The sequence below is a fragment of the Trypanosoma theileri genome (genome assembly GCF_002087225.1).
Source record: "Trypanosoma theileri isolate Edinburgh chromosome Unknown TM35_Tth_2_V1, whole genome shotgun sequence".
NCBI classification, from domain to species: domain Eukaryota; phylum Euglenozoa; class Kinetoplastea; order Trypanosomatida; family Trypanosomatidae; genus Trypanosoma; species Trypanosoma theileri.
Window position 1 is genome coordinate 524,061 of NW_021639844.1, and position 27,926 is coordinate 551,986.

The 27,926-nt window shown below is 34.7% G+C and overlaps 11 protein-coding genes across 11 annotated transcripts; 4 read left to right on the forward strand and 7 right to left on the reverse strand.

The window, feature by feature from the left end:
- Position 1: 1 nt before the first annotated feature.
- On the reverse strand, positions 2 to 523 carry TM35_000022940 (putative chaperonin HSP60, mitochondrial precursor; the record flags this gene model as incomplete). Its single annotated transcript, XM_029021612.1, has 1 exon — positions 2 to 523. A coding segment is annotated over one exon (522 nt), but the record flags the coding sequence as incomplete, so codon positions are not given.
- Positions 524 to 1,170: 647 nt separating this feature from the next.
- TM35_000022950 (mismatch repair protein MSH6) lies at positions 1,171 to 4,356 on the reverse strand (the record flags this gene model as incomplete). Its single annotated transcript, XM_029021613.1, has 1 exon — positions 1,171 to 4,356. One exon carries the CDS (start codon positions 4,354 to 4,356, stop codon positions 1,171 to 1,173), a length of 3,186 nt encoding a protein of 1,061 aa, XP_028887035.1.
- A 912-nt stretch (positions 4,357 to 5,268) lies between these two features.
- TM35_000022960 (uncharacterized protein) lies at positions 5,269 to 6,408 on the reverse strand (the record flags this gene model as incomplete). The annotated part of the gene is made up of 1 exon (XM_029021614.1): positions 5,269 to 6,408. One exon carries the CDS (start codon positions 6,406 to 6,408, stop codon positions 5,269 to 5,271), a length of 1,140 nt encoding a protein of 379 aa, XP_028887036.1.
- Positions 6,409 to 6,976: 568 nt separating this feature from the next.
- TM35_000022970 (putative brefeldin A-inhibited guanine nucleotide-exchange protein 1) lies at positions 6,977 to 12,340 on the reverse strand (the record flags this gene model as incomplete). The annotated part of the gene is made up of 1 exon (XM_029021615.1): positions 6,977 to 12,340. One exon carries the CDS (start codon positions 12,338 to 12,340, stop codon positions 6,977 to 6,979), a length of 5,364 nt encoding a protein of 1,787 aa, XP_028887037.1.
- Positions 12,341 to 12,949: 609 nt separating this feature from the next.
- Positions 12,950 to 13,939, reverse strand: TM35_000022980 (PIF1 helicase-like protein; the record flags this gene model as incomplete). Its single annotated transcript, XM_029021616.1, has 1 exon — positions 12,950 to 13,939. One exon carries the CDS (start codon positions 13,937 to 13,939, stop codon positions 12,950 to 12,952), a length of 990 nt encoding a protein of 329 aa, XP_028887038.1.
- Positions 13,940 to 15,391: 1,452 nt separating this feature from the next.
- TM35_000022990 (putative vacuolar protein sorting-associated protein 41) lies at positions 15,392 to 18,838 on the reverse strand (the record flags this gene model as incomplete). The annotated part of the gene is made up of 1 exon (XM_029021617.1): positions 15,392 to 18,838. The coding sequence occupies one exon, from the start codon at positions 18,836 to 18,838 to the stop codon at positions 15,392 to 15,394; it is 3,447 nt and encodes a 1,148-aa protein (XP_028887039.1).
- Positions 18,839 to 19,279: 441 nt separating this feature from the next.
- TM35_000023000 (putative transmembrane protein) lies at positions 19,280 to 19,885 on the reverse strand (the record flags this gene model as incomplete). Its single annotated transcript, XM_029021618.1, has 1 exon — positions 19,280 to 19,885. The coding sequence occupies one exon, from the start codon at positions 19,883 to 19,885 to the stop codon at positions 19,280 to 19,282; it is 606 nt and encodes a 201-aa protein (XP_028887040.1).
- A 1,260-nt stretch (positions 19,886 to 21,145) lies between these two features.
- On the forward strand, positions 21,146 to 21,883 carry TM35_000023010 (phosphomannomutase; the record flags this gene model as incomplete). Its single annotated transcript, XM_029021619.1, has 1 exon — positions 21,146 to 21,883. The coding sequence occupies one exon, from the start codon at positions 21,146 to 21,148 to the stop codon at positions 21,881 to 21,883; it is 738 nt and encodes a 245-aa protein (XP_028887041.1).
- Positions 21,884 to 22,185: 302 nt separating this feature from the next.
- TM35_000023020 (alkylated DNA repair protein alkB like protein 4) lies at positions 22,186 to 23,082 on the forward strand (the record flags this gene model as incomplete). Its single annotated transcript, XM_029021620.1, has 1 exon — positions 22,186 to 23,082. The coding sequence occupies one exon, from the start codon at positions 22,186 to 22,188 to the stop codon at positions 23,080 to 23,082; it is 897 nt and encodes a 298-aa protein (XP_028887042.1).
- A 263-nt stretch (positions 23,083 to 23,345) lies between these two features.
- TM35_000023030 (putative serine/threonine protein phosphatase 2B catalytic subunit A2) lies at positions 23,346 to 24,509 on the forward strand (the record flags this gene model as incomplete). The annotated part of the gene is made up of 1 exon (XM_029021621.1): positions 23,346 to 24,509. One exon carries the CDS (start codon positions 23,346 to 23,348, stop codon positions 24,507 to 24,509), a length of 1,164 nt encoding a protein of 387 aa, XP_028887043.1.
- A 303-nt stretch (positions 24,510 to 24,812) lies between these two features.
- On the forward strand, positions 24,813 to 27,914 carry TM35_000023040 (uncharacterized protein; the record flags this gene model as incomplete). Its single annotated transcript, XM_029021622.1, has 1 exon — positions 24,813 to 27,914. One exon carries the CDS (start codon positions 24,813 to 24,815, stop codon positions 27,912 to 27,914), a length of 3,102 nt encoding a protein of 1,033 aa, XP_028887044.1.
- Between the last annotated feature and the right edge of the window lie 12 nt (positions 27,915 to 27,926).

The window sequence follows — 27,926 nt, forward strand, 5'->3', positions numbered from 1 at the left end:
TCTCCATGGCCTGTCCAATCAGCTTGCCCAGCTCGTTGTCACCGTTGGCCGAGATCGTGGCAACCTGCACAATGTTTTCTGTGCTCGTCACCTTGCGGCTCTGCTCTGCAATGCTCTTCAGGATCACTTCCACCGCACGGTCCATACCACGCTTCATGTCAATCGGGTTCGTGCCAGTGGCGATGCACTTGAGGCCCTCACTGAAGATGCTCGACACAAGTACAGCAGAGGTCGTCGTACCGTCACCAGCAAGATCGTTGGTCTTGTTACACACCTGTCGAACGAGCTGTGCACCCATGTTCTCAAACGGGTCCTTGAACTCAATTGCCTTCGCAACCGTCACACCATCCTTTGTGATCTTTGGTGCACCGTACGACTGCTCAATGATCACATTGCGGCCCTTGGGGCCGAGGGTCGTGGCAACGGCGTCAACAGCACGTTGCACACCGCGCTGCATCGCCTGGCGGGCCTCCGTGCCGAAACGGATGTCCTTGCCAGCGAAACGGGAAACAGAGCGAAACATTTTATGTGTTGCACGTGAACGAATATTAGCGTAAGAAAACAAATGACTATGTGTACCACCACAAACAACAAAACAAAAAGAAAAAGAAAAAGAGAAGAGAAGATATAAAAAAAAAAAGTGTGCGTAAGAATCAAGACGAGAAACCACTGGTCAAGGGAACAAGGAAGAGCACACGCGTTAAGAAATGTTGATGAATGCTTATATTACCGAACTGTTCATCATCAAAATTAAAAAAAAAAGAAAAAGAATGGGTTTTTAATTACTACTACTTAGTAGAAATGGTTGAATTAATGCTTGTTCCGACCCAATAAAAAGTAAGAGAATAATAATAAAATTATAGAGCTACACTCTTGATAATATACTTTTATTTTTCGCTAAGTTTAGGGTATCAAAGAGTGACTTGTATAAGTCTTTGCAAGTTGTTTCTATTCAAGTATCACCTCATATCACTTGTTTAATCATATTCATATTCTGCTCTTTTTTTTTTTTAACACTAACTTTATGGCTCTATTAGTTGCAATAATCATGCAAAGATTCTTTTTTATTTTTTTATTTTATTTTCTATGGGTTGACAAGAGAAATCCAAAAAAAAAAAAAATCATGATGTTTTCTTTTTTTGTGGGATTTTATTCCTGTCATGATTTCAACTATTGTATTTCTTGTTTTATTTTTACACGATTTTCATCTTGTGTAATAAACCCTCGAATAATATCAAGCTCTTTATGTCGATCATTCAGTTTTGCAAGCTCAAGTGATTTCGAACTAGCCATATTCACAAGGGCAGGGGGAATTCCAGCCAGTAAAGCCACTTCAACACCATAACTGCGAGTGCATATACCTGGAACGAGACGGTATAGGAATGTAATCGCTGGAACCCCATCATCTTCAGTGTTAGCTAAAGCAAAATCCATGTATCCCAATTGTACGAGTTCATTTTTAGACACTAATAATGATGATGTGGATACCTTTTCACTGGTTTTACTTTCCATTTGTTCTTTTGCTAAACCATGATAATGTGTAGAGAAAAGCACAAGTGGTGAAGCTGGTTGTCGTTTTTTCAGCGAAGTAAGTGTGGCGTAGGCAATAGCATATCCATCATGTGTGGATGTTCCCCGTCCTAGTTCATCCACTAAACAAAGACTCCATGGATCTGCATATCTTAATATATCAGCAGTTTCACTTAACTCTACATATAAAGTACTCTGTCCTTTATGAGAAGCATCACGAGCACCAATTCGAGTAAATATACGAGTTATAGGTACAAAAGACATATTTTCACCAAATATAGGACCACCCATTTGGGCTATCATCACATTTACAGCTATTGTACGCATTAAGGTACTTTTACCTGCCATATTAGGTCCTGTTAAGAGTAAAATACGTCCATGAGTTGCATCCAGATGAACTGTATTTGGTACAGAGTTGGTATTAAGAAAAGGATGTGTGAGTTGTTCAGCCACTACATATGATCCATTCATATCATCTGTTACTTTAGGCCAAGAAGTTGTAAGTGCACGACGTTGTAATGATGCTAAACTCAAAAGACAATCAAAGTAAGAAAGTGCCATGGTAGCACCATGTAATATAGGGAAGTAATTACAAATATGGGATGCTACACTACACAAAACATTAAGAAGCGCATTTGATTTTTCAGTTTTTGCCTTTTTATGTTCTTCTATAAGAGATTCAAGAGATTGTACAACAAACCTTACCGTTTTAGCCGTTCTAGAACGTTCATGAAATCCATTTGGGGTAATCTTTGGTACATCTCGAAGTGGTACCTCAATAAGAAACCGATCATGACCAATATCACAATAATTAATATTAGCACCACCAAAATATTCTTTTTGTATACGATAAAGTTCTTCCTCAAGTTGTTTTTTAATAGAGTCTAAACGATCAGATGCCATATCATATGTAGAAGAACTCCCACGTGATGGAACAATCACACCAGATTGAAGTGCATCCTGAAGATCAAAATGTTTTTCAATACAAGAAACAGCAGGTGCTGCAGCATCTATTTCTGCCCAAAGTTCCTTTAATAAAGGTGGTACTAAAGATGTTGGTGCCATCTTTTGAATACAATGAGACCAATCTACCATCTCTGAAAAAGCTTGAACAGTGGTTAAAATAAGATTGAGATGTTTTTTATACTGTAAAAGGGGATCTACAAATGCTACCTGTGCATTATCATTATTTTTGATATCCACTAAACGAGAAAGATTACGTTCAAAGTCTACACCAACAAGACTACCAAAACGTACTTCAAATGTATTATTGGATGATCTTTCTCGTTTTACACCACATGGGGATTCCTCATCTCTACAATTGGCTGCATTTGTAGATAATATGGAAGGAGATAATGCTGTTTCTCCTGCTGCTGGTGGAGGTGTAGTTGTAGTTGTTATTGTTGTTGTTGTTGTTACTCCACTTCCTGCTGAAACTGCTCCTCCTTCTTCCAATTCTTCCCCTTCAATCCATGTCTCATTTAATCTATGATCAATAATAAATCGAATAGCCTCTTGTCGGGCTAAAATAACGCGTGAAGATGCAGAAGGACGAAGAATCCATGATCGAAAAAGACGTCTTCCACCATTCGTGCAACATCTATTAAGAAGATGATTTAAAGATCCACGTTCACCACCATCTCGCAAATTACTGATAACTTCGAGATTGCTCACCGTTGTAGCATCAAGAATAAGCCCACGGTCTTCTCGACGTTCAAACCAAAGCAATGAAGAAGATGAATTAGGAATATTGCAAGGTTTATTAGAAATAGTAGTAGTAGTAGTAGTAGTAGTAGTAGTAGTAGTAGATAATACGGATTGTTGATGAGAAAGGTGAAATGTATAGGATTCTGCCTCTGAAAGTATAGATTCTGCATTTTGAAGTTTTAGCAATTTGAAATAATACGCCAAAAATTGAGCAGCAGATGTAGAATTTGTTTCCGTAGAATAATTTTGAGAAATATATTCTTTAGGTACATCTACTAACTCTACCCGGTAACCTTCTCCTTCCATCCAATCTACCAATCTCTTACCAAATGTAGTATCACTATTATTATTATTATTATTATTATTATTATTATTATTATTATTATTTGTATTTACTGTAGTATTTACAAGATTTCGTGGAAATATAATTTCTCGAGGACGTAATTGTTGTAAAAGTGCGGAAATCATTAATAATACATCTTCTTCACGTTTCATACTCTTCTCTTCTGAAATACATGGACAGTGATAAGCCACTCGACGTGAGAGATCCACTGCGACTCCATCTACCCTATTATTTTGCATAGGATAAAGGGATAAAATAAATACAGTACCATATCCACTTAACATAACTGGATCTGTTAATGTACCAGGTGTTAATACCTCTACTAACTGACGAGGCACAACCTTTGGACGAGCACTCTTATTCATATTAAGAGGAGAATTTTCCTCTTCCTTCATTTGCTCTACACGACCTACTTTATATCCACGAAATACGAAAAGACGGGCCCAATCACTGAAACTCTGTTCAGGAATACCGGCAAGACGCATTTTACCTCTGTTACTGCTATCAAATACGAGTTTTAATCCAAACTCACGATGGGCAATGGCAGCGTCCATATCATACAATTCATAGAATTTACCCTTTTTAAAGAGTATAAGTACATCAAAGTACTTGGATTTAATTTCCCAATATTGACGTTCCATACCTCCCATGGCATCAAGATCTTTCGTTGGAATTTCAATAGAAACAGGTGGACGAAGTGGATCAATTCCAGCCATAAAAGAATATGTGAAATCCATGCGATAGACATCTGCACAATCCACTGGAGTATCGCTCATTGTAATAATATTTTATATTACAATAAAAATTGTATGTATGTATGTATATGAGTTACGTACAAATAATTATTATAAATAACTATATAAGTATAATGGAAATTTAAGAGAAATACTTTTTTTCTTTCTTTTTCTCTTCTTTGTCACGTGGCTTTTCCAGAGTAGTTATTGTTTGTTGTTCTTCAATGAGCACCAGTTGCAGATGTAGCCACACTCCTCTCGCTTTTTCGGGGTATTTTTTTTTCTTTTACTTTTACCTAAGAAGAACCAAAAAAGAAAAGAAAAAAGAAAATAATGAAAAGGACCCTCAATCAATATTATCATTTTTCATCACTGCAAAGTATTATCTTGTTAATCTTTCTTTGTTTTTTTGTTTTTTTTCTTCGTTTCTCTGTAATGTGCGTCCAACAACAACAACAATAAGAACGCACTCTGACACAATCGCACTCTTCACTTTCTCTCTCACTCTCACTCATACTCATACAGGGAGAGAGAAAACAAAAAAAAAAAGAGAACGAAACATAAAATCAGTAACAACTCCGAATGAAAGTAAAGCAATAATAAAAAACAGTAATGAGAAGAAAGAAAAAAAGAAAAAAAAGAAAATGGGTCCGCCCAACTCCCATTCCCCAGACTCTCTAACCCCAAAGAAGAGATATACTTGAGATCAAATGCAATTAAAAGTTTAAACTACCAATGACTATCCCAATTTAAAAATATATCTGAATCATTTAACTCTTTCTCCAATCTTATTTATCTATCTATCCATCCATCTAGGGTGAATGAGTGAGTGAGTGAGAGAGAGAATGAGAGCAAGCAAGGGGAAGAGAAAATATATATATATATATATATATATATATATATATAGAGANAGAGAGAGAGAGAGAGAGAGAGACCATGGTATACCTATCCTCATCAACATCGCCTTTTCGCTATTGTTTTCCCATTTAGACGAACCGTACAACTCTTTGGACCATTATAATGCCCACCACCGTAAACTTTCCATCCACTTGGAAACCATTCTTCAAACTGTTTTACATTTGGGCACATCATGGATTCATTATAAAATAAACATTCCTGAAGTGGAAGTAATAAATGTGGAAATTGTGTATAAACAGGATCGTAAAAGATTTCCACATGTGGTCCACCCACTGGATAACCATCTTTAGAATGATAAACCCAAAACATAGGTTTCCCATGAGGATCCTTTCGAAAGAAATGTTTTTTATTCCCACGAAATATTTTCTCCACCTTCACACGGTCTTTTGGGTAAATGGCGATATCCACATCCGTATCCCACGGAATAATAACTCCCGCATGCCGTAATGCCCCCAGTGCAGTTCCTGTTGAGAGAAAATAAATAATTCCCGCTGCCTTTAATTGATTTACAACCCATATAGTTGTATCTCGTAAAGCCTTATGCTCTACACAACACTTTCTATACGGTAAGCGGTTTGGATCTTCCACTTCTTCTTTTTCTTCTTCACTTTCTTTTTCGTTTTCCTCCGCTGTATATTTAAGTAGATATTTGTGTAAAGAACACTCAGGGGTTATGATATCACAGTCTGAGATGTCAGCAGAGTCATAGCGGTCAAAATGGGCACGAGTCCATTTCTTAATAATTCGTTTAGAACTGTTTTGTAAGTTTCGTAAAAAGGAAGGAGACATAATATGTGGGTCAAAGGAATAATAAGGAGATTTTGGAATATCCGTTAAGGGAATTAGTGTTTCATCAGCATTCTCCTCATTCCCATTATTATTATTATTATTATTATTATTCCTATCCATATCTTCCACACTATTATGTAGTCCATCAGGATCTTCCTTTACTTTATTTGAATGTGGTATCTTTTTTAAACCAGAGTTGTTTTCTTCATTTCTAATATTGACATCTCCCGGTAATGTTTGCATAGATGAGGTTGAAAATAAAGATGGCATGGTGGATGGGGATTTACTTTTTATAAACCCCAAGCTGAGGAGTGGAATCATCGCCATTGTAAAGCATATTAACAAGAGTACCAAAAGAATTTTGGTAAACCGTGTACTCTTAGCCATATCGTTTTCAAAGGAAAAAGAAAAAAAAAAAACAAAAAGAGAGAATGAATGAAATGGTGTAATGATTCTTATGAAAACTATTATTGTTACTTAAATAAGAAGAATGAGAAGAAGAAGAAAAAAAGGGGGAAAAAAAAACAGGTAAAAAGAGAATAGGGACTTTTTCTTTTTTTCTTTTTTTATTTTATTTATTTCTTTCTTGTTTTCTTGCCGTTGTTATAAAGATAGGTGGAAAAACAAACCAATACATAAACAAAATAAAGAAAGAGTCTGATAGACTAGAATACATTTAGACACTGTAAAAGAGAGGCAATATTATTCTTTATAAACATTGTTTGATTCACATTTTTTTTTATTATTTTTTTTCCCCTTTCTCTCTCTATCTATATATCTTCTCTTGTGTTGTTATCTTCAGAGAGTAAAAAGAAGGGTCCATCCCATTTACTCCACAGAAAAAAAAAAAAAAAACGGCAGCCACTTATTTTGTTTATTAGCCACGATCATTGATAAAAATAAGAAAAAAGAAAAATAAAAATAAGAAAAATAAGAAAAAAAGAAGACTCATTCTTCAAGACATCTCCGCAGAAGCCGTGTGATATTTCAAAAATAGACTTCCAAGAGAAGCGGCAAATCTCTTATCATTTATTGTAATAAGTTGACAAAACAATGGCATACTCGCCTTCACACGTGGAATCATTAAACTCACGGGTAATTGATGTAGTGTATCTAAAATGAGTCCAACAAGTTCTCGTAAACTCTCCGCCTCTTCTAAATGGGCATTTGATGTTGTTGGTGAGAGAAAGGCTAATTGTTCCACTATAAGTGACCAAAAGATATGTACATGATCTTTCATAAACGTATTATATTGTTCATCCACTGTCATGAGTATATTACAAACAGATCGTTCTAGTGCAATGAATAACGCCAAAGAATAAGAATGTGTTTCTTCTGATTTACAAATAAGAGTAGAGAAGGAACTACGAAGAAGTAACATCACTGCACGTAAAATATCTAATAACACCTTTACAATCTCTGTACGAGATGAAATGGTTAAACCTTCCATTAACGCCACATCTCGAAGAGACTTCACATAATGTAATAATGCCAATGTAATAGATACCGCTTCCTCTACACGAGTAGGGGATAAAGAATAACACCATGTAGATTCCAATTTCCACTTTAGTTCATTCCCTACTTCTTGAATATACTTTACAATATCATTCCAGAGATTTTCATTATTATTCTTTATTCCTGTGTATTTTTCAAAATTGTGTAGTATCTGACGAGCACCATGAAATCCAATCTCCACTGCAGCATCATTTCCATCAATACATATACCACCAAAAAGAATTCGAAGTAAAAAAATGGCATGATCTACTGTTAATGACGGTGTAGAATAATTATATTGAGAGAATCGCACAATACCCATTACAGTTTGTTTTATTAGAGATAATCGTTTCTCTGGTTTATCACTATACAATTGACTTTGTTCCAGTAAATAAGTAAATGTAGATGGAACTGTGGAACTAAATATATACCACCATGAATCTATTGTTAATATATCATGTAAATTAGACATAAGAATCATCATGGCATTAATAGCATCACTACTTACACGGTCATTCATTACTAATGATGCCAATACACTTACAGCAAGAGAAGAAAAAGAAATTGTATTTTGTTTTATTTTAAACTTCTCTACTTCATTCTGTTGAAATGAAGAAGTAAAACAAAAAGTCATATACTTTATCACCTCTAGTGAAAGTAAACTATCATTTCCCTTTTTTAGCATACCATTTCCTCGTGCTTTGAAGTTTTCAATAATTGAATCTATAGTAGTAGTAGTAGTAGTAGTAGTAGTAGTAGTAGTAGTAGTAGTAGTAGTAGTAGTAGTAGAGGTTCTTGTTGTTGACGACATACTCTGATAGGGTAATTTCTCAAGAATTATATTCACATCATCCATTTCTACATTTTGAATAACATCACAGGCAATTAAAACAATTGGTATAAAACGAATAAACCAAACAGCTACTTGACAAATACCTTCACTAGAATGAGAACATCCAATATCTTTCCAAGCCATAAGTAAACAATACAAATCATGAGGATTAAGTAAACGCATATGATGAAGTGTAATACATTGAAGAACAATGGCAGAATGCCAAATAACTTCTTCATTATCTTCATTACGCACACAATATCCAAGTGCTGTTAATAATGGTTTCCAACCACTACCAAGACTTTCTGGTTGTAAATCCACCATTTGACCTAAAGAAGCAATAATAAGTTCCTTTAACGCAGATGAATTTGTGCGAAATGCAATTACTTCAAAAGGTCGTAATACATCTTTTTGAAAATTAAAATTTCCAAGTTCTTTACGTAATAAAAATTTCCTTGCTAATTGCCGTAAATGATCTACTACAAACATAGAAACAAGTTGATTAGATCCCAAACCAACTGTAATAAAATGACGAGAAACATTAGCCCACATCTTTGACCATACATAACGTAATCTACCTATATTCGCATCTGTTACTTCTACAAGTTTCTGTAATGAAAATAATCGTGGAGGATTTTCACTAAGTTCCTCTGCACTTACTAAACAAAGTGCTTCAACAAAATTTACTACAGATTCATTTTTTAAATGACTACTGTGAGAGAAAAGACGATGAACTTCCACTTCATCAATATACTTTGCAATAGTTCCAGCATTTTGTCGTTCCAATTTAACTCGTTCCTTCTTTGTTCCATTAGATGATTGGGTACTACTATCATCTCCCATACTTGTATCATTTCCCATTGAGTTAGTTCCTCCTCTTGAAGGGGATGGTAATGCTGGTGATGATTCTGCCAATATCTGCAGTTTTGCCAAGAGCGAAATACAGTGAAGAATCTCATACCATGAGCTTTCAAGATAATCACCTTCTTCCAAGGCTATACGAATAAGAACAACAATAGATTTAAGACTTTTATATTCAATTTCTCGTAAATTTGTAAGGTGTGTAAAAGCTAACAAGGCAGACATAAAAGCTTTTCGCTCCGTACGAGAAGAAAATCTACAACTAATTTTTATAGCATATTCAATTCCTTCCAGACAAGTATCAATAAGATCCATATTTTCCGTTTCTTCCATTGGAAGAGAAAAGGCTACTAAAAGAGCTGTCCATGTACTTTCCAGTAATGCCCCCGCAACTGCCGCAGAAGTTAAAGAATTATATACTTCTCTTGATACATCACGTGTAACTTCTTCCAAAGATCTTTCTATTATGTAATCCATTTCACATTGACGAGAAAGTGATCGACCTCTTCCTTGAGTCATTGTTGTTTCTGCCGCTTTTGTTGGAGTAGTTGCTGCTGTTGTATTCATAGTGGAAGTTGTATTAGAACCATTGGCTTTCGTTGGTGTTGTTGCTGTTGCTGTTGCTGTGGAAGTAGTGGTAGTGGTAGAGTTCGTTGTGTGTGAGGATCCTGATGCGGAAAACATAAATAATCTCTTTTTACTCCTTGTACGTCCTTTCATGGAAGGAAAAGATTGAATAATTCCACGACGTTCAAGAAGAATTTCTTTTGTTGTAATACGTTGATAAATCCCTTCAAGTAAATGTACGGGAAGATCTTGACCATCATCAATTCCTCTATTGTTTCTTATAAACTGTGCCAATGTCATTTTATCTTTGATATTAGAAGAGTGAGCATCCGTGTTTAAAATCATGATGGAAAACGCCAAAATAAATGCTGGACTTGGACCAGAGAAATTTTCAGGGTTTTGTCTACAATACTGCTCTGCAAATATTTCCATCACACGATCAATAACTTGAGCCTCACCAGGAAGTTTAAATTTACCCAAAAAGAGTCGCATCGCTTCATCAATGGTCAAACCAGTAAAATCATTTAATCCAATAAAAGCCGTAAGAATACTTTTTCGTTCCTCATTCTCTTTACAAAGGAATTCTCCTATACTTACAGGATCAAGTTCCTCACGAAGCAGGAACCGAGCTACCACTTCTGGAGATTGACTACTCAAAAGATCAGATTTTTCAGCCATTGAGAGAGCAGCCGTATGATCTCTTGCATTAAATGCTTTCACAACAGCATCAAATGCTTTTTTTCCTCGAAGTAATTGTTCAATATCTGTATAGGAAGATCGAACAGTATTAGCAGCTGCTCTATTTTCTCCTCCTAATTCTTCTGTGATTCTCACATCATCATCATCATCATCTTCATCATCATTATGTAATTTTACTTCTATTAGTGGTGCTGTTTTTGCTAAAAATAATTCACTAGATATTTGAGTTAGCATATCCTCTTCACGTTCATCATGGCGTGGTGTTTTCCCTGATTCATACTTTTCCTTTTCTTTTACTTCATTTTCATTCATACTTTTTTCAGAATTCATACTATATCCAGAAATCTGTAATCCATTTGAAATACTCTCTATAGACCGTACAAATGTACATAATACCTTAATACAAGTAAAACGTAAAGCCTCATCTTGTTTAGCCGTAACCATTGATGAAATATGAGACATTTTAGCTAATTTTGATAATCGTGAAACGAATATTTCACAAAGGTTTGTCATTCCCTGAACACAATCAAAATTAGTAAACCAATCACTTAAAACTTGTGGATTACGTAATGCAAAATCAAAAAATGTTAAAATAGTATTTTTTTGATGATAAGATGTCTGTTTAGACTCTACCATAGGTAATAAAATACCTAGTATGAATACTATCACTTTAGATTTTAAAACAGCTGCATGATAGACTACCAAGTAATATAATGTTTCTAGAGTGATACAATACAATTCCGAATCTTCTGATATACAATTGTAAAGTAAACTCAAAGTAATATTTTTATGCAAAGCAGACTCAAAAAGAGTACTAGATGCAAACTCTACATCCATTTCATTAAGAAAATGAGCGAGAAGCGTACAACTTAATCTTCTACATCGCAAACCCATGGATCTTAAAGAGGCTCGATCATCCAAATGTCTTGTAGAAAGATAACAAATCCTTACAAGAATTTCATAACAATCCAGATCATAACGCATTAACCACTCTGGTTGAGAATTCGTACCAACTAAGAGATCCTCATCATTTACACTGAGTTGAGCTGTGTCTTCTGGAATACTCACCAGAGTGGCATTATAACTCTCTTCAAGGCAATCGTTTGGAATACTAGCCGTTAACTTGGCTGCAACTTGGGCTGGAAAAGAAATACGTGAAGACGGATCAGCAGCAATAGAAGTCATGGAAACAGCAGAAGCCGCACCAGAAGAAGAGGTTGCTATGTCATTGAAAGCATTGGTGCGTTTTTTCAAGATAATAGTTAGTATCTTTTTAAGCATTGTGTTTGAATCACCAAATTCTGGTAAAGATTTTATCCCCAATTGGGCTTCAAAAGCACTTTGAAAACAATCCACCAATCTCACTTTGCCTACACATTCACAGCTATAAATAAACTCAGCAAGACACTGAAGCACTAAAGGAGCAACTCCTTCTATTGAAGAACGTCTGTGTTTCCTTATAGTCTCAAGTACAACATCAACAAATTTCCTCGTGTCTGAAGAAGATCCATTACTTAATGAATTCTCTTCAGTAGGTACCGTTACATCAGAAGTTCCAAAAAAACTCTTCTTTCTTTTGGGAATTGGAATATTTGGTGGGACATACAAGGTTTTATCAGTGATACGTCGTAACCGCAATAGAAATAGTATACCCTGTAATGACAAGGGAAGGAAGAGTTGCTGTTCATTTGCGATGTTACTAGCAATTTCAAGTGGATAAAAGAGAAGATTTAGAGTTACATCATTATCATGCTCCATTTTTGGTATATTTTCATAGGCATATGCGCAGACATCTCGAAGATATGCATGACGATCCTTACAAAGAGAGGAAATACGGGTAATTACATTTAAGACACTGTTAGTCATTTCTACTAGAAGAGGTCTCAATATATATATATATATTTAATTAAGAAAAACAATTTGCAGCACACAATGCTCTTAACGCCACCACCAAAAAAAAAAAAAAAAAAAAAAAAAAAAAAAAACTAAAAAAAAAAGAGTAGAATTCCCTTTCTATTGCCTTTTCTTCTCTCTCTCTTTTTTTTTCCCTTCTCCCTGTCGACCTCAAAGCAAAGGCAAGTTTACAAGAGTGCCACTTATACAATAACTTTCAGTATCCGTAATATGGCACTTTTTGCGGCCTATGAAAAGAAATTTGTAATCAAATAGAAGGAAAACAAAAAAAAAAAAGAAAGAGTAAAACGTTTAGCATAGATGAATTATTTCACAAAAACCGAATACATAAATACATAAACAAATAAAGAATTCAGAAAAAAAAAAGAAAACCATACAATTTAAGCAAACCGTAATAAGGTAAAAATACACGAAAAAAAGAAAAACACAATCTTGAGAGAAACCAACAGTGGAATTTTTCTTGTTCATTCTCTCCCTACTTACTTACTTACTTACCAAGATCCTTTCTTTCATTCATTCATTCCATGGCCCATCCACAATTTCTCCCGCACACCCCACCTTCTAGCAATCTGGTCTTTCACGATTGTCAAAGGCGTGCAGACCGTGTAGCTGAAGCAACATCTTGTCTGCCTCATTTTCCTCGTTTCTTATGCAGGACTGCCCCTGCGTCTCTCCCCCTGCGCGGTGGAGGAGAGTGTCGACGGTGGCGGGGAGGAGGGCGTAGGCCTCGACGCCGTCCACCCGCCAGGAGGGGCCGGGGGTGAATGGGGGGCTCTGGAAGGTCGGGCAGCGGGTGGGAGGGGAGGCGCCGGTCTCGAGCCAGCGGTCGAGGAACCAGCCGAAACAGCCGGGGCGGCCCCCCATGCCGATCCCTATCTTCTCCTCCAGTGGATGGGTGTCGAAGAGATACATAAAGTTAGAGTTAATTAATGGATGGGGGCGGTAGATACTTCCACCATCACGATCGCTAAAGAGAAAACAATTTTCACTCCCAAAGAAAACAGGGTCTTGATTGGAAGGACGTTTGGTTATTCCATGAGGGATCTGATGCTCACGGGCAGCACGTTTTAAGGCAGCCGAACGGCTCTTATCTTGTTTTTCGCGGGCAGCAACCGTTAACCATGAATCTCCGCAAAATCCACCAAAAATCACTGGTGATTCACAAGACCTAATTACAATTATGGTTGGTCCTTTATCTACTAATCTCTGAACCAATTGTTGAAATGAACGACCATGTAGAAAACTATTGTAGAGTAAATACCATTGTGGTACCTCAGAAGATACAGGCCAACAACTTGATGGAACATTATTAGCAATAGTTAAAGAAAGAGAATCAGGTAAAATTCGATTCACTTCTTCACCAGATGCAAAACCTAATAACTGAGGAATGCCAATTGTTCTACTAGAAACGCCAGAGGGTACAGATAATTTCACTTCATTTGACTCCAATGTTAAGGATTCAGTTTTTAGATCAGGGGATTCATTAGACACGTCTGCATGTACATTCTCTTCCTTTCTGTTTTCTACATAAGATGTTGATGTTTGACCCATAAGTAAAGCAATTTAAGATCTTTTCTAGACACCAGACAACCTCCCTTAAATCAAACAAAACAAAAGATCCTCTAAAAGAAGAGAGACAACATGATAGAAGGTAAAGATGAAGAAGAAAACAACAAAAAAAAGGATGCAAAACATAGGAAAAGAAGCGAACTCAGAATCCTGTTTTTCGCTTTTTTACCATTACTTTTTTTTTTTTTTGTTGTTGTTGCGTTAACTACGTTTACACGATACCACAAGAACACCAAAAAAGAAAAAAAAAAACAGTTGCAAATAAGCAGCAAATAGTGAAAAACATGAAATAATATACAACTTGGGTTTCTTTGATAACTTAGGCATTATACTTAACTTTTCCTGATGTACAGAGTATCGATCAAATCATCCTGATTTCTGTTTTTTTTTTTTTTTCTTTTTAAACTCTTTAACTTTATCAGTTGGATGTTTACTTGACGTTGAGTTCTACTCATTTAGATCTGTTCCTTTACCAAGTTGTTGATGTTCGTCCCTACTATTTATAGGTTCCATGTTTAAAGGTTCCGAAGAATCAGATGAACCACAAACTGCAAATATTTCCCTTTTTGCACAATTATTTGAAACTAATACATGTAGTTAAGTCATCCCTACACTATAAACAATATCATTATTGACACTTTTATCAATTCTGTCTTTCTTATGTACTAATTCAAAATATGGTACTCCCTGATAACTTGATGATGTTGTATATAACCATGTTGAAACCGTTTTCAATAGCAATTCTCAACTCTTCATCACAAACCCTTGTGATGGCGTAGCAAGGAAGTGTAGTGTAAGCAAAGGTTCGCGATGAATAAAAAAAACTTCAAATGCATAAGCCACTCTAGTATCCAATAAATGATCACCTTAGAAACAAGCGCAATTCCCATCCGACATTCACCATTGATAATATCAAATGAAAGAGAAAGAATCTAACTTGTAATAATTATGCATTACCTCAAATATACTTTCTCTTTCTTGGGTAGAAATAAGAAACAGCAAAGATGGTAATATCTCATCTGATCATAACTAAACACGAGTTATTGGCAAAACTATTTTTAAAAGTCCACAAACTGTAGCTTCATCACCAATATAATCTCATTCTACAGAAATAGAGACAATACAACGAAATACGATATCTGGGCCAATATTACCCCCATGATTTACGAGTTACTCTGTGATTTAAACTTCCCACAAGTTCTACTTGACCACTAGAAGCATACACCACACACCACAACGTTTTCACAACTATCAAATATTTACTATACCACTACCACAGCCACCGCCACCACCATCACCTAAAGTAAGGGATACACGTTCAAGGTTAGCATAATGACTTGCAGAAGGAGTATACATTTCTCTTAGAAAGTTGTGCTTACGTATTGCTTCTTTCGTCAATTTTTTTACAAAGTCATTCCGGCAAAAATAGGTACCTCAGGAAGAGGAGGAAGAAGATGGCAGCATTGTACTTCCAGAGAAACCAAGTATGGGTACTTTACCCAGATATATAGTTTGTCGACACCCTCTATTTTCATTTTCTTGTAAACGAGTATAGTAACGACTACTAATATGATCATCTTCTCTTTTGTTAAAAATATAAAACGAACTGATGATTTTTCGGAATAAACGACTAACACACCTACAAATCTCACGTTCATGTATAGAGAGAAACTGAAGAATATGATGCATGATAGTATCTGGTAAGAGAAGAAGTAGATTTGAAACTCCAAGAGATCTACTTGTATAATATTCCACATAATTTATTTCATGATCAACTTCTCTTTTATATTTTGGTCTGTAATTTCGTCCATTAATTCTCTCTTTATTTGCAGAACGTTGATTTGATGATACTGAGACACATGTAATATGAAAGGACATACCATAGTCATCCACTATACGCTCTCCAGAAATTATCTGATGACATGAATTACATAGTGTATTTGAAACATAAGATACTCCTTTACAACTTTTTTTCCTCAAAAGACATAGTAAAGTATAGTTATCTTCAAGCATAGAATCTACAGAAGACTCATCTATACGTTCAGTACACCACTTATTTCGAAGAGCTTTATTTAGTCGAGGACCAACTCGCTCAATACTAAGACGGTTTTGCTCTGGAATAGACTTTAAAAGAAATTCAACTATTGTAAAATCCTCAACAGCATCAAGAAAGTCACCAATAAGAATAGGAGATTGAATCACATTTGCTACGAGTGAATTCCAAAGATGAATCTTATTCGGATTATCTTTAATATACTCTAAAGCTAGTGAAACACTCTTCATACAACGAATAGCCATACGAACAGCTTCCATATCATTACCAGTTTTACCAACTATGTAAATAAGTTCTCGATACATCTTTCTATTTTCTACTGATTTGGCAAGTTTTTTCCAGTTTAATCCTATTACTAGAGGGTTTTGAATAAAACTTAAAAGTTTTTCAGGGGCATACTCCAAGTATAATTCACTCATAAGAGAATGATAGGAAGACGTTGCTAATGGAGAAACATTAGTCAAAGCGTCTAATACATGTAAAAGCTGAGAAGGTTGACTCTCTTGTAAATCAGAAACGACAGATTGTAGTACATCTTCAAGTAAATCAGAATGAAGTGAATCCACTAAATATCGACCAAATTCTTCACGATAATGAATAAGTAAAGGTGTTAAAAAAACTGTAGTTCCTGTAGAGTCTTTTAAACGAATGAAACTCTCAAGGATACCATGACTTGTTATTAAGTCCCAAAAATCTATAAGACCTGAAGGCGGATATTTACGTATAGGCTGTCCTAACAAAATATAACCCTCAAATACCTCATAAGTTCGTGTACGTTCATGTTTTGAAAAAGGAAGCATCATCATAAAATACTCCATATAACACTTCGCTCCATCCATGTATCTCTTTTTTCGAAAACAAATATAAAGATATACTCTAAGAAGAGTATCAACTTCTTCATCAAAGTAAAGAAGTCCTATGGCATTTTGAAGTTCTGAAAAAGTTAAAGAACCTTCTTGACAAGATTCTTGTAACACACGAGCCTCTTCCTTTTTAAAAGAAAGACGTGACATGATACCATGAAGAATTATTTCATCATTATACGCCTTATTAGACCATTCTTGTATTAGTAAATACAAAGTCTTAACATCACATTTAACAAGATGAAGTAATATTGTAGTATTACAATTTTCATCTGCATCATTTGGATTATGAACACGAACTAGAGCACGTACCTCCTTTTCTAAAACAAAACGAACAATCCACTGATCCCAGAATACTGTACCTTTAGCTACATATTTTTCAAGAAGTTCAGCGCAAAGTTCAAACTTTCGTTCTCCAAAACACTGTTCTAAAAGAGGAGGAACAACTTTTTTTAAAGAAAACTGGTAACATCTTTCTGGGTATTGTTCCATGTAATTTAGTATTTGTGTAAAACGACGTGCTACAAATAGTCTATACAAGTTTAAATCACATCTTCCATCACATTGACAACATACAATACCTTTATCCCAAGAACTATAACCATATAATTTCATATTACGAACAAAAGAGCATTTCCGACATACAATTAAATGACATATCACACATTCACAAAGGATAGATGTGAAAGTACTTTTTATCCCACATATTGCACAGGTATCTGGTTGTTTGGTAGAAGCAAAACAAATTGATCTTCGACGAGGAAAATCACTTAATTGAACATGAAACCTAGAAAGAATTGAACCATATTCTGAAAAAAGTATATTACAACTTGACACGGTATCATGTATTCTTTTAGAAGAATACATGGTTCGTTTTGCTCGAACAGAAGAACCAAATACTAACAGACTTTTTAACAATACTGAATAAAAGGCCGTATTAGAGCTTAATTCATCAACAACATCTATAATTGATTGAAAACACAACGCATAAATAGATTTCTTGCTAACAGCAACCCCATAATGTGCTCTTGAATAGAGTGTGTCATTAGGAACTATAGTAGCATCTATGCAAACATTAGAGAAGGAATAATGAGTCACCGATACATTTTCTAGGGAAGATTGAGCATACGTTCCCTTTCTGTAATCATAAAATTCCAATCCAAATGATCCCCCAACACAAACCCAAGGACCAATAGAAAAGATACATGATGGACGTGATATAGCGAAAATAGGAAACCTTTCTATCTCAGTAACAGTATTTCCCTTTTGGGAGAATACAACAAGTTGATGTGAAAAATAACCTTCATTTCCGTCAAATAGAACAATAAAGTACCGTTTATTGGATTTTTCAGATATCAAAACATCATTATCAAAGTAATGATGTAAAGGAGTTGCATATATAGCCTTTGAAGCAGGAGATCCAAGAGAACGTATATGTGTACCATCTACACCATAAAAACGCATTTCACCAAACTCAGAGCAACACAAACAGTCTGGAGTTACCCAATTACACATACAAACATTTCCCACGTAAAAACGTTTTAACGGAAATGCATCGTCCCCTGTACAAAGAAAAATCGATATATCATATCCCACTAAAGCAGAGAGAATAACACCTTCCATTATAACGACAAGGTCAAAATCCTTGACATCATCTCCTATTAGTGGACATACTTTACAAGTAGAACTAGTTGAAGATTTCACTAAGATACCTGAACACAACGTTATTCCACTCAAAAGAAATATACTATTGATTGACGAAATATATCTTACCTTGTGAGCCGTTTCCTGAAGTTCCAATGAATATATATGAGTTATTATCACAGTATCATCGTCCACAGTCAATTGAAACAAGTCAGTTGTTCCTACACAAGCTACCAAAACATTATTATTATCTAATACGCACATACAAAGAATTTCTGGTATCCCCAAAGCATTTTGCCGGGTATATGAAGCTATTGCCATGCTCATCCATCTAGGAATTCAATAAGCACAAAAACAATAAAAACAAAGAATATAAAACACGGGAAGAGAAAACATTCAAGTATACAGTAATGTACGAAATACTTATATACATAGACACACACATACGCACACACACACAAAAACACGTACTTACGATCACATACATGCACACATACATATACAGTAAATCAGAACTAACGTGAAGTTTCTATTCTTAAGGAAAAGATATTAGAAGCATATATAAACTTTTGCGCTTGCAAAGGTAGCAAAGAGTCACTGTACGGGAACAGGAAAGACATTAAAACAAAAAAAAAAAAAAAAAAAAAAAAAAAAAAAAAAAAAACGATGCAAAGAAGAGAAGAGAGAGATAACTCATCATATCTCTAGAGATAATAATAATAAAAAAGTGATTTATTTCGACCTATACACTGATATCGGCATTCATTTTTGCATTCGCGACGAAAGTTCAGAAACTGTATGTGAGGTTCGAGCATTCATCTGTTGACGATGATTCTGTGATATTGTGTAAAACATCCATAAATTAAAAAATAAAAGAACAGCAAAACCTAGTTTAACAGTATCCTTAAGATTTTCAAAGGAGTCATCAATGTGTCTTTGAAGTTCAGCAACTCTATCATCAATAATACCCTTCAAGGTTTTTTCTAGATTATTCACATGCTGTTCTATAGCAGAAAGTTGAACTAGGAAATGATTATTCAACTCCTTAACTTCATGAGAAATTATATTACTATTCTGCACTTGAAGATGTTTTACCTGGTCATGATTTGACTTTAGTATATCTGATAATGAACGAAAATGAGATTTAAAAAGCTCCAAATGATCATTAAGTTTCATTCTAATAGCTTCCAAGTGAACACTTTGCATCCCCATGTTGTATCCTACACGAAAGGGATCTACTTCTTTTTCTCTAGCAAGAGGATCCGGAAGAGGAGTTTCTGTGTTTACACCTTCTTCTTTATCGCTGTGGTGTCGTTTCGCGTTAGGCGCCCAGAGGGTGAGAGAAATAACTGGCACTATGCGCCGCATCCTTTCTTTCTTGGGAAGGAACTTGGGAGAAAGAATCAGGGAAGTCAAAAAGGAAAAGTTAGTTTAAAAGAAACAAGAATAATCTAAACCTTGCTTTTCCCCTCACCCCCACTCCTTAATAAATCAAATAAAAAGAAGAATCAAAGAGTAATATATAATAATAATCTGTAAGAACCATACCTTCCCCATGAAGAAAAAAAAAAACAAAAATGTATCCCAATGTTATTCCCTCCATAGTTGTTTTCTTATCAACGCCAGAACTGAAGAAATGGAAGCGCCGAGAAACCCTTTTAACCCGCCTTCCCCCCGCTCCGGGTGGTGAGGGTGGGGTTTTTCGGAGGCTTACGTTTGGCAGGCTGTGCGGAAGAAAAGGCATTCATAAAACCGGCGCAAAGGTACAATCATTCTTTCCTCGAGCTGCCCCGTGAAAAAGGGGTTTCGATGAAAGCGACCCCCTCGGGCCAGAGGGGATCGGGAAACCCATGGGGCACCCTACCCTCACCCCAAAAGAAACAAAACAAGACCACCGTGGAGGATCCCGTGTTTTCTGCTGCTTTCCGCCCGCTCCTGATTGCCGGCCGGCCGGTTTCATCCGCGCCTCTGCCATTCCCTTTCGGGTTTGGGGAAGAAAATGGACGCGGGGCTAATTTTTTGGCGGGGAAACCGGCGCACCCCAGCAGCGGGGACGTTTCCCCGCCCGACCCAGCCCGCAGGCCAAAAGAATGAATGAAAATGAAGGGGTGCCGGGGTCTTTCCTCCTGACGTTGGGTTGCTGGGTGTGTTTTGGGGCGTTTCGGCCGGGGGGCAGGAAAAGTGGGTGACCGCGGGGGTTCCTCTTCGCCGACCTTTTTTCTTTGGTGGGTGTTCGCCGGCGCTGATTAATGGTTTTCCCCCACGGTGGTTCCATTCATTTGGTCTCATTTTTTTTTTTTTTTTTTTTTGAGACAGGGGTACGGTGATATTGATGTTTTTTTTTGTACTTGTGAGTTATGTATGTGATATAATTTTTATTAATTGTTTTTTGTTTTGTTTTTTATTCCCTCTTTTCATATGACTGTATTCATTATAATGTTGCATCTGTTATTAATTATAATAATAATAGTAAATTTTATTTTTATTATTATAATAATAATTATTACTTTTATAAATGTTTGTATTATTAATCTTATTATTATTAGTAGTATTAGTACTGTTTTTTATATATTTTTTTTTTGTTTTTTTTTTGCCCTTTTGCTAAAGAGAAAATAAAAAAAATAAAAAATGAAAAAGGTTTTGTTATTGTTTGATGTGGACGGGACGCTTACGGCACCTAGGCGTTCAGTAACAGATGATGTTAAGCAGTTAATTCGCCGTGCGAGAGAAGCAGGATTTGCAGTTGCTACGGTAGGTGGTTCTGATCTTTCCAAGCAATTTGAACAACTTGGAGATGATGTTTTTCAGCAGTATGATTATGTATTCAGTGAAAATGGTCTTTTGGGTTTTAAAAATGGAGCGGAAATACATCGTCAAAGTCTTCTTAATTTCCTTGGAAATGAGAAGATTAAAGAGTTTGTAAAGAAAGCACTTCACCTTATTGCAGACCTAGATATTCCTGTGCAAAGAGGTACTTTTGTTGAGTTTCGTAACGGAATGATTAATATTTCTCCTATTGGTCGAAATTGTTCACAATCTGAACGAGATGAGTTTGAAGTATACGACAAAGAGCACCATGTTCGTGAGAAACTTATTCAGGAACTCCAAAAGACTTTTCCTGATTATGGTTTAAAATACTCTGTTGGTGGTCAGATCAGTTTTGACGTTTTCCCAGAAGGATGGGATAAAACATATTGTCTTCGCTTCCTTGAAAATGATTTTGATGAAATTCATTTTTTTGGTGATCGAACGTATGAAGGTGGTAATGATTATGAAATATATAACGACAAGAGGGTTATTGGACATTCTGTAAAATCATACAATGATACCATTACTGAAGTTGAGAAGATTATTTCATCTAAGTAGATTTTTTTTCTGCAAAATATACTTATCACTTTCTTTAGTATCAGAGAATATATGATTGTACTAATATACAAAGGCTAGTCTAACGTGAGTTTAAATTGTGCGCATCAATGCTGATGATTGGGTGGTTCTTTTTTTTTTTTTCAAAAAAAAAAGGTTATGGCGTTTTTTTTTTTTTCGTTTCTGTATTTTATTTTTTTATTTTATTTTTTATCCTCTAAAAGCGTTCATTTTTTCCCTTTCCTCCAGTTAAAAACAAAAGTAGAAAAAATAAAAGCAGTTTGACTTTTTAAACTTTAGTATTTATGGGTGAACAAGAGATTTGTCGCTGTTCTGGAATACGGTATTGTAAGCATTGTATAGATTCTGATAGGGTCCAGGCGGTTATTAAAGAAAATGCCCTGCTTACTAAATCTGCTGATGTCATTTCTAAACAGTATGGAGTAGAGAGGACTTCGTCTTGCTCTTTTGCTGTGGTAGGACCAAGTCGTTTTTCGCTTTGTCCTCATTGTAATACTGTTTTTCCAATGATTAATGAAGTTTTGAAAAATTGTGAAGATCATAAGACACTTGTCCCTGTTTCTGATATAAATCTTGAAGGGTTATTTGTAGTTCCAGAGGCTGTATCTGTTTCAGAAGAAAAGGAATTAATTGACTTTTTTGATAACCCATCACCTTTTCCACCTTGGAAACTTTCTCAGAGTGGAAGAAGAAAGCAAGATTTTGGACCAAAAGCTAATTTTAAAAAACAAAAACTTAAACCTTCTGATCTACCAGGAATGCCGAAACAATTGAAAAAAATTTTGGAGAAAATTTCTTTTTTGGTTGAACAACAAACTAAGAAAGAATATTGTATTGTAGAAGCTTCGGTTTTAGAGTATACACGTGAAAGTAATAGCAGCATAGATCCTCACGTTGATGATACTTGGGTATGGGGTAATCGTATAGCTGGTTTAAATATGTTAGAAGATACGATTATGACTTTTATTAATAGTGAGGAAAAAGCTGTTGACCTTTACATACCTCGTGGAGCTTTTTTCCTACTTTCTGATGAAAGTCGTTATAACTGGATGCATGGAATTCGTTTGAATAATATAAAAAATCGTCGTGTTTCAATTACTTTTCGGGAATTATCTGAAAAATTGGATGTGAGTTCTGAAGTGGTAGAATACATAAAAAAGATGTCTTTGACATTTGTATAACCTGGGTCTTATTTATTTATTTTTATTTTTTCTTTTGGTGTGTGTGTGTGTGTGTGTGTGTGTGTGTGATGCTTATAATTTATTATGTGAAGTTAATCTTTCTATTTGTTTCTTTTTTTTTTTTTCGTTTTACTATCATAATGTTTTTTTCTTTGCTTTGCTTTTTTTTCTTTTATTTTCTGTTTTTGTTTTTGAAAGTTTGGGTATCATTTTATTTATTTATTTTGTTTTTTTCTTGATAGACGGATTAGTGTGGTATTCGCATGTTATCTAATTCTGCATCGCTTGAAGCAAATAGAGGAAAAAAGGGAGTTCCTCCACCCCTTTGGGATGTAGTAAAACGTGATATTTTGATCGATAGAAAAGGTAAGATTAATCTTAAAATGATGCTTCTTCATTTTCTTCGCCAAGGAAGACTGGGAAAACATGTTGCTTTAAGTATTGTACAAAATGCTTCAGGTTGTTTACGTGCAGAACCAAATTTATTAACTATTGATGATACTTCCATTACGGTTGTAGGAGATATTCGTGGACAATTATATGATTTGGCGAAGATTCTTTCTATTGGGGGAATGTTTAGTAATTCAAAAAAATATCTTTTTCTTGGAAATTACGCTGATCGAACTTATTTTAGTTGTGAGTGTATTTTATTTTTACTTGCTGCTAAACTTAATTTTCCAAATTCCGTTTTTTTACTTCGTGGAAATCATGAATCACGTTTTATGACTCATTTTTTTGATTTTCAAGAAGAATGTTTGCAAAAATATGATAATCAAGTCTATCAGGCAATTATGGAAGCCTTTGATTGTTTACCTCTTGCTGCTATTGTAAATAAACAATTTTTTTGTGTACATGCTGGTCTTTCACCAGATGTTAGTAGTGTAAATCATATTCAATCTATTCATCGTTTTAGAGAACCTCCTTTACGAGGTGCGATGTGTGATTTATTGTGGTCAGATCCCTTTTGGGATGTAGAAAATCCATCACCGATTAGTGGGGGTACAAAAAGTAATTATTACACTCCTGGTAATGGTCCATATGGAACAAAACCCGCTTTTCTACTTAATGAAGAGAAAGGTTATGGTTATTTGTTCAATTATCTATGTGTTAAGCACTTTCTTATGGCTAACAAACTTCTTTGCATCATACGAAGTCATGAAGTTCAAGACGAGGGTTATAAACTTTATCGTTTTAATAATGCTTCTAACTTTCCATGTATGGTATCAGTTTTTTCAGCACCCAATTATTGTGATTCCCTTGATAATAAGGGAGCAATTTTTCATCTTGAAGGAGAAAACATGGGTATTAAACAGTTTTTTTCTTCACCTCACCCCTATGTCCTTCCAAAATATATTAACGGATTTCAATGGTCATTCCCTTTTTTGTTGGATAATCTTCAAAATTTTATCACTGTTGTAATGAATTAAACAAGTCGATGATAATTTTCAGTTTTTTTTTATTGTTTTCCTTCTTTTTTTTTTTCTTTAGAGGTCTCTCTTTTTTTTTTCTTCTTGTTTTCTGCTAATATATATTTATGTGTGTATGATATGTATTGTTTTTGATGAAACTACATAAATTATTATTTTTTATGTTTTTTTTTTTTTTTCGAACTGTTCTTTTTTTATAACAATACTTATTTTTATTTTTTTTGCTCTTCTTGTTCTATTCTTGTTTTTAGTTCTTACTTAGTGGTTACCCAAAGTATATAGTTGTTTATAATTGTGACTTGCATGTCAACAAATGAAATTGAGTTCTTAACCAAAATATTACAGGATGCTTTGAGTTGTGATAAATCTGTAAGAACTGTAGCAGAACAGAAAATAAATGAACTTGTGGAAACTCATGGTTTTTTAATTTCTCTCACCCGCTACGCACAGTTAAATTCTGAAGGTATTTCAGGAGCTCAACGTCTTATGGCGTTAACTATATTAAAACAAAATGTTCATAAATGTACATTGGAAGAGTCTATGAATATAATGAATATTCTTATGAGTGTTTTACCTTTGGAATTAGATCGTCATGTCGTAAATATTTCTGCGGCAATCTTAAGTATTATAGCTGTAAGATTGGAGTCAAATCTTTCAACGAATTTTAATATCCTGGACTATCTTAATACATTCGTTAAATTTATCTCTGATTCTTTTACTACACCAAACTCAACTGTTCATATACTTAATTCAATTCTTTTGGTATCTGAACTACAAAATCATGTTTCTCCAAGCTCAACTTTGCTTTATGAAAATTTAATTTTTCTTACTCCATCTTTGCTTCATATTCTCATTAATGGAAATCAAGAAGAAGCAAGTTTTGTTGCTGTTACTGTGGTAAAAGATGTATTCTTGTCTGTATTAACTATTCGAAAAAAGAATCTTTTGGATTTTATAAAGGAAACATGGAATAAATTTTTTCCCCTATTGTTAAATACTGTACAACTTTCTTGTTTACCTTTAACTGGAGTACAAGAAAATATATTTCATAATAAAGTTATTTTGGAAGTTTTATCATTTTTTGAGAATATGATTCATGCGGCTAAATGGATAAGGAAAGAAATTAATGTGAATGTTCTTGAAAGAATAATAAATTCTATTATAGTGGATGATTCTATTTACTTTGAAGTTCTTGAAAATAATGATGATGAAAGTATTATTATTCAACAAGTTATGACAAGACGATGGAATTTATTGGGAGAAGTGGCACGTATTAAATCTCTACAACATATTTTAGAGACTATTATTAGTACTGATCCTAATCGATTTTTAAATCTTATTTTAATTCATACAACTGTTCGTGATATAGATGTGGAAGAATGGCTTAATGATACAAATTCTTTCTTACAACAAGAAGAAGAAAATGAGGATGAAGTATTATGGAATGTTCGTACATCAGCTGCAAATGTTTGTAGATTATGTACACCTATTTTTGGAAGTAAAATAATGGAATTTCTTGTAAACTCTCTTAATTCTATGGGTCAATTATGGAAAGCGAGAGAAAGTATTTTGTTCGTATTAGAAATTCTTTTACGTCGATGTCCAGAAGAAATGTTGGGTGCAGGTGTAAATTGTCATAATCAACTGTTGCAAATATTACTTAATGAGGATGTAGGAGGTCCTGCAGTTTTGGCTACTCGGGCACTCTCCGTGTTAGCAGTTTTACTGAATTTAAAGAAGCGAGAAGGGGTAAATATTGAATCATCCTGTTCGCAACTTCTTCCAAAAGCGGTAGTTTCTCTTAGAAGTGAAGTTCCTTTACTTCAAGCTGCAGCATGTAAACTTCTTCATAATCTCTTGCCATTGATTCATTTAAATGATACATTATCATTATTTACAGAAGGTGAAAATGCACTTTTTTCTCTTATGCTGAACGATAACACAGTAGATGATATGTTATACATATGTATAGAAGTTTATACGGAATGGATAACTAAATGTCATTTACAAACAAGAGGTATATCTTCTATAGAAGCTCATTCTGTGTTATTTAAATGTTGGATAAAACATATTAAGGATCCAAATATAGGAGAATTAGTTGTATCCTTATTTAATGAATTAATAATTGAATCTAATGGAGATGAATCTTTTTTTACTCAACTTTCTTGGATAACTAATATATTAAATGGATGTTGTAGCATGGAAGAACATTGTGCTTTACCTTTTGTCCTTCAAATATTAGCATGTGTTTTTAAAAAGGGTTCTGATAATGTTGCAATGAGGACAGCAAATATTCTTATTGGGTCTTTGTGTGAATTATTATTAACTTCTGAAGAGTCATCTATTGTAGTTTCCGCATCAAATTGTTTAACATCATTACTTCAAAGATGTCCACAAATGGGATCCGTGACTGTTTGTGTATCACCTACTATAATAAATATAATTTCTTCTTTAAGGAGAAATGAATTATTTTCTGGTGTATTACCATCTGAATTCACTACTGTAGTGACTGGTAATGAATCTCAGATATATCCTTTATCTGTTATCCTCGTTACAATAGTTATCAGTATGTTACAGAAGGATAAGAATGAAGTTACATTGATGAATAGCGGAAAATTATTGGTTGCTATTGTAGAGAACACAAATGGTTTTCGTGATAATGAAATATCATCTATTGTTAAAGCAATCGTAACTCGTCTTATGACTGTTAAAACAGATACTGTAGCGCAAGAATTAATTTCACCACTTGCAGTATTATTAAAACAACATATGCATGCATTTATTAATGTTCTCTTATCTTCTGGACTTCTTAACAGTATGTTCTCTGTATGGCTTCCAAAGATGAGTGTATTCTTTGGGAAAACGGACCTTATTCGTTCATGTGATGCTTTGTTAGATTTACTAGGGCAATGGCCTCCTGATGAGCGACTCTCTGGAGAGATGCTTTCATGGAGTAAGGGAAAAAACAAGAAGGAAATGTTACCATTAGATGTTGCGTTGTTTATTGCTTGTGGTAAAGGTGTACTAAATCTCATGAGCCAATGTGATATGAATGAAGAAGAAGAGAGTGAAGATGATCTTGACTGGGCAGATGATGATGATGAGGAAGATAATGATGATGATGATGATGATGGGTTTGAGAATAATAATAATAATAATAATAATAATAATAATAATAATAATAACAGTAACAACGGAAAAGATGGAGACAATACGACCGACGAGGGTGTTGTTAATAATGAGGATAGTAAAAATGTTGGTATTGCTGCTGGGAAAATCGGATCAGATGTGGAAGCTATACTACAAAAAGTTTCCCCATTGATATCACGGTATGGACCTGTCGTTACCCCTTTTTTTACACAAGCTGAGATAAAGGAATTATCTCTTCTTTTTGCCACTGCATGAAGAGAGGAAAAA